General features: G+C 38.2%; 1 protein-coding gene across 1 annotated transcript in view; it reads left to right on the top strand.

Annotated features, from left to right (window-relative positions):
* LOC136881783 (phosphatidylinositol phosphatase PTPRQ) overlaps positions 1 to 12461 on the top strand; it is a 153892-nt gene that overhangs the window by 127615 nt on the left and 13816 nt on the right. Inside the window, exons 19-20 of the mRNA XM_067154221.2 lie at positions 1422 to 1633; positions 6110 to 6312. Of these exons, the coding sequence (XP_067010322.2) occupies positions 1422 to 1633; positions 6110 to 6312 (415 nt within the window). The remainder of the gene's footprint in view (positions 1 to 1421; positions 1634 to 6109; positions 6313 to 12461) is intronic.

The following is a 12461-nucleotide window of genomic DNA, read 5'->3' as shown; positions in this document are numbered from 1 at the left end:
TGTACATAGCTATAATAATAATAATAATAATAATAATAATAATAATAATAATAATAATAATAATAATAATAATAATAATAATAATAATAATAATAATAATAATATGTGGCTCCATGGCTAAATGGTTAGCGTGCTGACCTTTGGTTACAGGGGTTCTGGGTTCGATTCCTGGCAGGGTCGGGAATTTTAACCATCATTGGTTGATTTTGCTGGCACGGCTGGGTGTATGTGTTGTTTTCATCATCATTTCATCACTATCACGACGCACAGGTCGCCTACGGGCGTCAAATCAAAAGACCTGCACCTGGCGAGCCAAACTTGTCCTCGGACACTCCTGGCACTAAAAAAAAAAGCCGTACGCCATTTCATTTCATTTTATTTCATTTCATTTCATTTCAAAATGATGACAATAATAATAATACATACTAAGCGAGCTCGATATTTTCACTATTTACCCATGGGTTTAGAGAATTGTTTCCAAGTTATACTAGTCCATTGCACTTGCATCAAAATATAGGTCCTCTTAACGGTGCGGTTAGGGTCGCACAACTGTGAGCTTGCATTCAGGAGATAGTGGGTTCGAACCCCACTGTCGGCAGCTCTGAAGATGGTTTTCCTTGGTTTCCCATTTTCACACCAGGCTAATGCTCGCGCTGTACCTTAAGGCGATGGACGCTTCCTTCCCACTCGTAGCCCTTTCCCTTTCCATCATTGCCATAAGACCTATCTGTGATGGTGCGACGTAAATAAAGTTGCAAAAATGATGATGTTTTTTTTAAAAATAATTTCTTAGCAGACGAAGTAGGGGTCCCCTTACTATGCCCCTCAATTGTGCTGAAACTTGAAGGGCTAAAGAGTCTTGGATGCTTCTATCAAACTTAGGGGAAAAAAAAAATCACTAGTGGCCTAAAGCAGTTCCAGAAATACAGCCTAAAATCGCTTGTCTCTTTACTCATTTCCTTTTTTGATTCAAATCCTAACCAAATTAACTTATTTACATTATTCTCTCTGTAATGTGTTCCTTGATTCAATACCCTCAGGCGGTTTTTGATTTTTTGAAAAATATTCACACCGAATGTAGTTATAAAGGCTTAAGTGAAACTCTGCATCGACTCATTTTAGTGGTCGTAGTGGTAGAAAAACTCAAACTGCTAATCTAATTGACCAAATAATGATTAAGTAAAGGATTTTAAATTTTAGGGAATAAATAAAGATATATTCTCATACTTTATTATATTTTATTTACCTAAAATTCATAGCTCATATCCCTAGGATTTTCTTTATTGAGTTGCTTGCCTTCTTCAGAATATGAGAGGTATTTCTCTTATTAATTCTATGAACACAAGTTATCTCTCAGAAGTTTCTTTTTCCTGTTAGTTTAAAGAAAAAGGGGATTTTAATAGAACCTTTGAATGTTGCAGAGCCAGGACCTCCGTCATTCTCAAAAGTGACCCACAGAACGGACAGCAGTCTGACCATCACTTGTGGAATTCCTAACCTGTTGAATGGTGTGCTTCGAGGGTTCCACATCTCCTTGGTACAGTACGCCACCTACAATCCTCTCCAGTGCTGCACAGATGAAGTTCTCGTCAAATATGTTGTGACACAGGAGAGAAGCAACTATACTCTTCAGGTCTGTAGCCCTTCATGAATTTATTTATGTTCTATGTTGACAATAGTTATAACTAGGGTCCGGATTTTTAGGTGGCATAAACCTTCACTTTAGGTTTCTTGTATTCTTAAAATAGGTTATTTTAGATTTTGCCTCCAGGATCAATACAGGCAGCAGTAATGTTCTATTTTCGTACTTCTGTAAAATTTATTTATGTACTTATTTCACAAAAGATTACATTGTCATATTCATATTCATAAAAACACACAGAGAATTCGCTTGTTATTTTTTGGCATTGCAGTAAAAAACCACGTACATGCCCAAATTGTCTGGTGTAAATGATTTCCTGTTGTCACGTAACACATTCTTATATGACGAAAAAGTTCTTTCACCGGAACATGACGTCATTGGAGCGTACTACATAGATGCTAATACAGCAGGTTGTAGGGGTAATTTTCCTGAATACTTTTCTCCCTGTAATACTGAATTGATGACTTGCATATCTTAAAACCAGGATTGCGTTGAAGAATCTTCTGCATCTTTGAAGAACATACCACTCCCAACGGCCCAGGTGTTTCTCTTCTGGAAACATTTCAAATGATATTCAGGGAATCTTTGAGTGGCAAGGTTGCACTTTCCAACCGGAGAATAGCTTCTGGTATAAAACAAAAATGTGTCTTAATATATGCTAGGGAAGCAGCGAGGGTCGGGCACTCAAGCGATTTCTTGGCCTTGACGATGCAGGAGGCTTCTATTTCATCCAAGTCATTGACGACATTTTAAATTCCTTCTAGGTGCTCAGCTTAGTAAATAGCAGCAGACAGCCAAGTTCCCCAGCGGGTAAGTATTGGCTCAGGTGGAAGAGGTGTTGCCGGTGGTTTTTCTTTGAACAACTGTATACGTGTTGGGGTTTTTAAGAAAACTTTCTTGACTAAAGAAATCACGCTGTTCACGTCACTGAAGTTCCTTCTAATCTCCTCCGCAAGGCGGTGCAGGCCGTGGGCCAAGCACGAAACGTGTAGCATGCTCGGGTAGAAGGACTGTAGAACCTGCCCTGCCTTCAACATATAGGCATCACTGTCTGTCACTAACAAAAGGAACTTACTATCTTGATTCTCTGCTGGCCACAATATGCATAAAGCACCCCTCACTGTGCAGGCTATTGTGCTCTTGTTAGTTTGTTCTATTTCTTTACGAAGAATTAGATGAAGGTTACTCACATTATTTTTATCCAGCTTACCTACTACCACATTCACAATGAAGCAACCACAACTGTCAGATGTTTCATCAACAGAACACCAAATATAGTGATAAGCCTATATATTCTCTTATTTCATCAAATGTCTTCTGGTAAACAGGATCCAGATAATTCTTCCTTAAAGTGGATTCATTAGGTATACTGCGGCCACTGTTGTCTCCCAAGAATGTTTACTTGGTCAGGTTACTTTAGCACCTTCCATGGGACGTTTGCAGACACCAACGCCTGACAAAGGCGAAAGTTGAAGTTATCTTCAGGCCTGCTTACTGTGGAAGAAACTTTTGCTGCTGGACTTATTTTTCCTCGCTATGTGAGCAGCTGCAGATTTATGCTGCTCAAGATGGATGGGATTTCTGCTTACATTTAACCTGAAATGAAGAATCCAAATCCTAAGCTAGGGTATTGCAATGCAGGTTTTAGGCTAGTTACGGGAAACTTACTTCTTTGGAGCATACCTGACAGAAGACTACTCGACCATCCCTAGTAAAGTGTCCATCTGTAGCAATCCATTTTCTCAATAAGTGCAATTTAGGCATTGTTTCACTATATAACAATTATGGTTAGAAAATACTGCAGGAACCATTCACCACACCCTCTGCCAGCTGTACTCTCTGTGGACAACTGGAGGTGAAACTCTTTATGTTCCTCCTGACTTTCTATCAGGTGCATCAAGGAGCCATCAGATGTCGCATGTGTAGTGGGAAGCATGAGACGTGATGCATTTAACGGTAGTAACCTGAACCATCTCCATCCTACTGCTTGTAATTACGGCAGAAATAATTTTACAATGGATTTCAATGGGGAAATGAAAATGAAAACCTACAACCTGTTTTCCAGTCATTGACCGGGTTAGGGATGTAATGAATGAAGCATATATAGGCTATTAGTACGATGGAGTCGCCACTCCCAAAGTGATTTTATTAATGACTGATAGATGGTATGAAATGAGAATGGAATGTGTTGCTGGAATGAAAGATGACAGGGAAAACTGGAGTACCTGGAGAAAAACCTGTCCCGCCTCCACTTTGACCAGCACAAATCTCACATGGAGTGAGCGGGATTTGAACCACGGTATCCAGCGGTGAGAGGCCGACGTGCTGCCGTCTGAGCCATGGAGGCTCTTTTTCAATGGGGAAATAACATTCTTTATTTGAAGAAGGTAAAACAGCTATTTAGGTTATTTTAGGTGTCAACCCCTCATTTAGACTTATTTAGGTGCATTGATATTCACATATTCTGCTCCAGGAAGTGTGAAACAAACAAATATATTGAAATTTGTGAATTAAATAGCGAGGAAAAGAATAGGTTAAAACGTAAAAATCCGGGCCCTAGTTATAACAGTCCGGTCAGTGTACTGATCTTAGAGGCTAGCTGTTGAGTGTCAAGCATGCTTATGCATATTTGAGAACCGCTGTGGACTGTAGTTTATGTATTCATTATCTTCATCATCGTATGATATTCGTATTCTGTGTTTCTATCTTTTTGATATTGTGTAGGTTTAGGTTTCATATTTAATGGATATTTCATTTTGCAGCATTATCTAGAGAGCCAATAGCTTCTGTGGCTCAGACTGCAGCACCCTGGCCTCTTCTGCTGGGTTCGTGGTTCAAATCCCAGTCACGGCTAGACAGGTTTTCCTGTCCACTTTCATTCCAGAAAAACTCTCCAATCTTATTTCATTTCATTTCATCTGTCAGTCATTAATCATTGCCCCAGAGGAGTGTGACAGGCTTCGGCAGCCGCCACAATTCCTATCCTTGCCACAAGATGGGGGGCTTCATTCATTATATTCCTGACTTGGCTGAAACTGGAAACAGGCTGTGGATTTTCATCTAGAGAACCTGTGCTTCATCGGTCAACTCAAGTGTTGAGAGGACATAACCTATATATTAATGTACCTAATGAGAAGGTCGTAAATATTGTCTACAAGAGCATGTTGTAAGACACTTGCGGCCCACTTTAATCCTTGCTCATAAATCTGTTTGAAGTACGGGTTCTGAAGCTGGTATATATTATGTACTAAAAAGAAGGGGGAAGATTATACAGCATGTCTAAAGTTGTGTAATGCCTTTAAACCAAGAACTCATTCTGTCATTAATTGTTACTACAACGTAAATGCTTTTTAATTGCCTGCAATAATTTGCCCCTAATCATATAATAATGCCTCAGCATGGCTAACATCTTTTGCCTTGGTACTCTTGTAGATCTAGAGAATGCATATGGCAAACATATACATAACTATATTCTTCTCATAGCATTTTTCAGTTACTTGACACATACTGAAAATCTGGTCCTGGCAGCCCTTCTGTGATTTGAAACCACACTCATTTTCTTCCAGCTTTTTCTCCACTAGGACATGTTTCATCCACAAACAATTGTCTGTAGCACATGGGTGGAGTTGAACCTCATGGGACCAGCAAAGATGCCTATCTTTCTTCTATTGGCACAACTTGACTTCTGGTCCATGCGCTTTTTAAACAAAAGTTCCTCCAATTAAATTGAAAACAGTAAATAAAGTGGTTCAACCTATTCAATACAAAGAAAATCAGAAATGTAATGTTACATTCTTATTTGATTAAAAGCGGTTCCGGTTTCGACCACTACAATGATGACCCAGAATAGTGGTCAAAACCAGTACTGCTTTTAATCAAATAAGAATGTAACATTACATTTCTTATTTTCTTTGTACTGAATAGGTTGAAACACTTTATTTCTTGTTTTCAATTTAACTGTGATACAGTTCAATACGGAACATTATGAAATTTTCTATCTTTAAAAGTTCTTCCTGCAAATGACCTTGTAACAAGACTAATTACAAAGAATTGTACTGATCTTTGGGTTTGTCCAACAGCCATATTTTCAACAAAACCTTTTATGTCTGCTAACAATACTCAAGTAAACAACTTTAGCTCATAAAAAGTGGGGCACATCATCACTGTTTTAAATATCCTCTTGAAGAAATGTTGCATTTTACTTGACATATTCACCAATGAAATCATGATTTTTTTTTTTTTAATGTGTTAATAATATCCTTGTATTTTAACTTCCCTTTTGCCTATCAGCAGATATTCATGTTGTCTTGAAGAATAAATAACTACTGGTGTTGTAAGGTGCAATTTTTGGTTAATAATCTTAAAGTTTAAAGCTCTTCTTCTCCAAATTGCCTGTGAATAATAAGTACAGTAGGTACTGTAATTTTTAAGAAACCTTGTATAACTTCTTGATTCACGTTTGTTTAGGTGAATGATCTTCAGCCTTCGTCAAGCTACGTGCTGCTTGTGAAAGCAGTCACCATTACTGAAGGTCCATCCGTACAGATCATTGAGCACACCCTACCCATTAAGCCGCAGATAGACACACCTCCTGTGGTCACCACCATCACCAATCGTTCTGCACACGTGAGGTTGACTCCTCCAATGAAGTATCATGATGGAGAACTCAGGTAAGCCTTACAAGATTTCTTCGATTGACAAGCTAAGTAACATGGTTGTGACATCAAACCACAGGTCATTCAGTTGGAAAATCTGAGGTACTTGAAGTAATTGAAAGCAATTGAGCAGTGTGGTATTAATATCTTTGTATAATTGACTGGAGTATAGAGAAAGTCTGGAATCTGAAGCAACAAATAGAATGGATTAAGAAAATTAGAGAGGATATGGAAGAACTAGAAATAAGGTGAGACGATTTACAAAACAGAAAATTTAAAGAAACTGGAGAACATAAAAAAAGATTTAAATCAAAAGTAAACAAATGACATACAATGGAAAGCATATTTACAGATGAGGAATGATAGAAAAGGTCAGAACGAATTAAAAGCTACAGCGATATGCAAAGAAAACCTAAAGAAGAAGAAGAACAACAACAACAACAACCACCCAAATCCCTCGTTCTATGGATGGATGTGTTCACCGATTTTGCTACCTTTTCTTTAGAAATCTTTTGAGTGCTAGTTGTAATTACATAGTTCTTTATAATGTACAGAGATTCAATTCTTAAGGTCTACCTTTTCAATACTTCTTGCATTGATTATAATAAAAGTTCTATCAAACATAGGAAGATGTTTCAGCCTATCATATTTGGCCATCTCCAGTTGTAATCGTGATGATGATGATCATCATCATGATGATGATGATGATGCTTGTTGCCTAACGGAGCCTAACATCTAGTTCATCGATGGTACGAAATGAGACGAAATGTAATGACAAATCTAGACCAGTGGTACAATCCTTCAAGTTTAAAAAATTTTTCCATAAGTTTTTCCATGCAGTAGATGTAAATTTTAGCTATAAATAAAGGCCATTTATTGAACATACAGGGTGAAGCGAAATTCGCGCACTCGGGCGTCGCAGCGCGACTCCTCATATGCCAGCAATAAAAAAATGTGTCTCACAAAAGTTCGTCCTGCGAGTATATCCGGCAGAAAAAGAACGTTGAAGAGTGGCAATCTGGCAACACTGTAACCATATGTAGGGTAACTACCTCTGTCAGCACATATTAGTCGTGCTGTACAGTTGGTGCAGTGGATAGAGTTTTGGGTTAGCATGCAGGAGGTCGAGGGTTTGATCCTGGGTTGAGGCACACTTTTTATTTGCTAATTTCCATCCGACATTACATACTGTATTGCGAGGTGGTGTGAATAAATTCGCGCCCACGATGTGGACAGGGCATCTTTCAAAGATGACCATTGAAAATGAATGTTTGTGCATTTCTAGGATCATAGTATGTAAGTGCAAATGGTTTCTAGAGGACCCGCCGCAATCGCTGTTGACGATTAAGATGCCAGATACCATACCACCTGGACTACATTTACGAAATAAAAAACATACGCCTCAAACCAGGATCGACCCCCTCCATCTCCTGCATAGTAACCCAAAACTCTATCCACTGCACCAACTGTACAGCAAAACTAATATGTGCTGACAGAGGTAGTTACCCTACATGTGGTTACATTGTTGCCAGATTGCCACTCTTCAACGTCCTTTTTCTCCTGGATTTACTTGCAGGACGAACTTTTGTGAGATACAATTTTTTATTGCTGGCACATGAGGAGTCGCGCTGCGACGCCCGAGCGCGCGAATTTCGCTTCACCCTGTATACAAGGATATGTTTATTTACCTGGACCAGAGAATGGGTAATATAAACAATCTTGTATAAGGAATTGATTAAAGCAAAAGTTTGAAAGAAACATCACACTTTAGCATGTCACACGCTCTGTGACACTCAGGTCATTCTTCCACCCAGAACACGCCCTCCCACTTCCCCTCCACACTCCCCGCTCAGGGCCAATAACAATTTAAATCATATATTATTTCATATTCCATCTCTCTTTATTTATACATATTTTTTCTTTTAATTTCAGACAGAACATTATTCATTTCTTCAAATAGGTTTACTGCTTCGGCCCCACGTTGACTTGAAATACTGAAGCGTTTAATCTTCAATACAATTTAAGGAATGTCTATCAAAGATCTTAAGGATCTTTTATCAAGAAATATTTTCAATCAAAGGTTTTTATTCACAACAACAATCATCTTACGATTTTATGAATACAACTGTTAGTTCCTGTGAACAATTCAACCAGTTTTGTTGACTATAGGACTTGCAACTTTAACAATTTATGTGAAATGTGCATGCATATAAAAGTGTTTTTAATTTGTCTTTCCAATCTAATAATGTAATTTATGTATTCTGATACTTTATTGTAAAAGATGTATTGAATAGGCAGACCACTTTTAAATATTCTTAAATATTCGCTATTTGACTTAATTCATCTCGTTCCCTCTAGAACATAGGGCATTCGTGAAACATCTCCAGGAATACCATTATAGCAACCATAGTCGCTGGAGGTAACGGATGATTAGCAGCTTTGAGAACGTTTTCTGTACTTAACACTAGAACCGCCGATGCAGTCATTTTGGCCGCTATTGAAATTATTATATTTTAATTCTCGATACACGCTGTTATTATCATTTTGCCTCTGTTTCTGCACATTGCTTTATGTGTTCCAGTATTGATTCAACAATAAAAGGACGCCACGCACTCATTACACTGTCGTCAGAAACATGTCGTTTTGAATATGGAGTAGGTCCTGGATTTTCTTTCAAGGTGTTACAGCAAACAAACCTGCCCAAAGTTTGCTACAGTCCACTTAGTGCCCTTAGTACCTAGTAATGTACTGTGTGGCCATAGGAGGCTTTTATCTTGGTTGTCAGGTCCCCTATGATACAGTGCTTTATGGGTTACAGTTTTTACGGCTGTAATAGAATAATTGAAAACTTGTCAGTACACAGCCTATGCGAGTCATTATTATAATTTGAATATGGAATAAATCAAGGAATTTCACCGAAGTCGTTATGCTTACAGTTAATAATAATAATAATAATAATTATAATAATTATAATTATTTTACCTTCAGCCTGAACAATCTGGTTTTCAACGTGATCTGAACCAGTGCTTTCTCATTCACAACTTGATTGGTAATCTTCGTTTGCAGCTTCTCTTCTATATCTGGACCACACAATATCCTCAGGAATGTCACACAGTAGACTCGACAACTCTTCATTTGTGAGAGGTGATGGTTTACGAGACATGTTTACTGTACTGTGACGAGGTGATCAATGACAACACTACCAGAGACACGGAGGAAATAATATTTGTACAGTTCGTAATATATCAGAGTTCCATTTTTGTGTTTTTGAACATTACCATTGTTGATAGGATAATTATGACCAGATGATGATATGTCAATGAGAGACTTGTTATAATACATTTTATTATCATTATCACAGCGGTCAAAATGACTGCTCCGGTGGAAGTAGGTATACTCGTTACTAACGAGTGATGCAAAATTAATTATTTTAAATGTGGACTAACTATATTACCCGGCGCTGCTCGAGCGTTTTATTGTTTCCTTTAGGTATTTTATTACCTGTTAAGTATATGTGAAGAGAATTTTTGTAGATTTTGTTATTATGACTTTGACTGATTAAGAACTATTTTGTAGTTTAGAAGTTATTATTGTGTTTAATTTCAAGTCTTATAGATTTTTTTTCTCGTTAATCAAACTAATCTCGGTAAGTTTGGACATTTTCTTCATCACTACTTTTCGCTATGCCTATGCAGCTGAACTGGTACTTAAAACAGCATCCAGAGTGCCACAATATAATTCAGCAACCACGGAAACTATGGATTTAATGCTAATATTGGTCGTTTTCAATTATTCTTGTACGTCATTCCCTCCCTTAGGTATGCTAGAAGGGTTTCACTCCTCTAGTATCTTTTTGAGATAGTAATTCGTATTTGTACGAAGTTTGGTTGAGAGCTATTCTGGAAGATATTGTACACACGCACATCTACAATTTAAGTAATTTTCTCTTTCACTCCTTTTACTTTTAGGATTTGTATTACTCATTTCAAGTGTTTTTTAAAAGTTTTATTAATTGTGACCTTGATTGATTGTTTATGATCTCTTTTGTAAATTTTTAAATTGAAATATTGTTATGTGTATAATTGTACGTTCTAGCTTAAGATTATTTTGTTTCACCTTAAAGCATTTCCTTCTGGCAGCCCAGATAGTCTGGGAAGTAGTTGATAATAAAAATAACTTATAACGTAATGTATTTATATATGATGTACACGATTCCCACTGTGACTGGGACTGTCACCAATCAGCCGATCAACACCGAAAACTGTGTAAAAAAACTTTAATCTCGATGAATTTGGACATTTTCTTTATCACCCCTTCTGAATCACCATGCCGATGGGTGCTGAACTTGGACCATCCGGAGTACCATTATTCATCTCGGTGACCCCAGAAACTAGGGATTTGACACTAATATTGGCTGTTTTTTATTATTTTACATGTCATCCCCTCCCCCAGGGGTGCTTACCCCTACAGTATCTTCCCGAGATAGTAACTCATATCCGTACCGAGTCTGGTTCAGAGCTGTGATAGGGTTTGACCTTCAGTTTAAAGGCATCCAGATGTCAGTATTTATCTAAGCAACCCCAAAAACTATGGATTCGGCAGTATTATTAGTCATTTTTGATTATTTTTTAGTATCATCCCCTACACTAGGGGTGCTAGGGGTGTCTTACCCCACGTAATTTTTTTCCAGATAGTATAGGTAAGTCGTGTGTGCACCAGTTTTGGTTGAGAGCTATGCTGGAATATACTGTAACACATATATCCATAGCCTTGGTCATTTTGGACATTCCTTTTTTTCAACTCTTCTCAACCTCCATTCCGACTGGGCCTACAGGGCCGGATTAAAGGGGGGGCTAAAGGGGCTGCAGCCCCGGGCCCCACGTGCCAAGGGGCCCCAGCGCCGAACCTAAAATTGTATAAAAAGGCCTGCTGCTCCACCTCCGTGCATGTATGTGAATATTTACCCTCGCAAAATATCGAAAACGCACTCTTCCTTCCTTCTTATCAGCTGTCCGCGTTAGTATTTCATCACTGCAAGAATCAATTACCGTCCAGAGACACGAATTCTCGCTACTTACGCACTGTAATTATTGTAAAGGTTATTGCTGACGAAAATTTAAATCTGTCAGCTTGCGAGTACGGGCAGAGGGGGAAGGGGGGGAGAGGTCTAGGAAATGAGCGGGAGGGTACAGGGGAAGCACGGTGGAATGCGCATGCTATACTATATCTTTGTATCAGGAAGAGAACTTCCAGTTCACCTCTAATTATTGAACCATTCGTAAGTTACAACTATAATGTTCTTATAAAATGGATAGAAAATATCCTAATGGTGCCAAAAAACGCAAATTCTGTTTTGTATGTCGATTTGATAGTGATGACGAGACAAATGTAATTTTTTTTCGCATTATGAAATATTAACGTGAAAAATTGTAGTCTATTTCAACATTTCCCTATTCATCAATTTAAGTGGAAGTAGTTCTATAACGACTTTAGTATGCTAGTTTTATGTGATGTTACGAAGAAGGGGCCCCACATTTTTAAATAGCCCAGGGCCCCCAAACACCTTAATCCAACACTGGGCCTGAACTATGATTTAAACGGCAAAGTGTTACGGTGTTGGGAGAGTCCTGCCCTTACAGTCATTTTTTGTTTGTTTGTTTGTTTGTTTGTTTGTTTGAAAGCTATGCTGGAACATACATTCACCCATAATCTGGGTTATTTTGGATATTTTCTTTTTCACTCCTTCTCACCCCCGTTGGACTCAAACGACACCTGGAGTGTCGCTATTCATCTCAGCGATGCTGAAAACTATGGATTCTACTTTAATATTGGCCGTTTTCTATTACTTTTTTTACTTCATCCCATTTCCACTCCCGCTCAGAGGGGTGCACATGCATAAACCCATAAACTGGGCCATTTTGGACTTTTATTTTTTCAGCCCTTCTCGTCCCCATGCTGATGTGGACTGAACTTGGATTTAAATGACATGCGGAGTGTCACTGTTCATCTTAGCGACCCCAAAACCTATGGTTTCAAACTATTTTCGATTATTTTTATATATGACACCCTCCCAACCACACTACCTAGGGGTGGTTTACCCCACAGTGGTTTTTCTGAGACAGTCATATGTGTAGCAGAATCTCTCCTTTGCTAGCCTACATTTA

Source organism: Anabrus simplex, chromosome 10, assembly GCF_040414725.1.
Source record: "Anabrus simplex isolate iqAnaSimp1 chromosome 10, ASM4041472v1, whole genome shotgun sequence".
NCBI lineage: Eukaryota > Metazoa > Arthropoda > Insecta > Orthoptera > Tettigoniidae > Anabrus > Anabrus simplex.
This window is presented reverse-complemented; position numbering and strand designations above follow the sequence as displayed.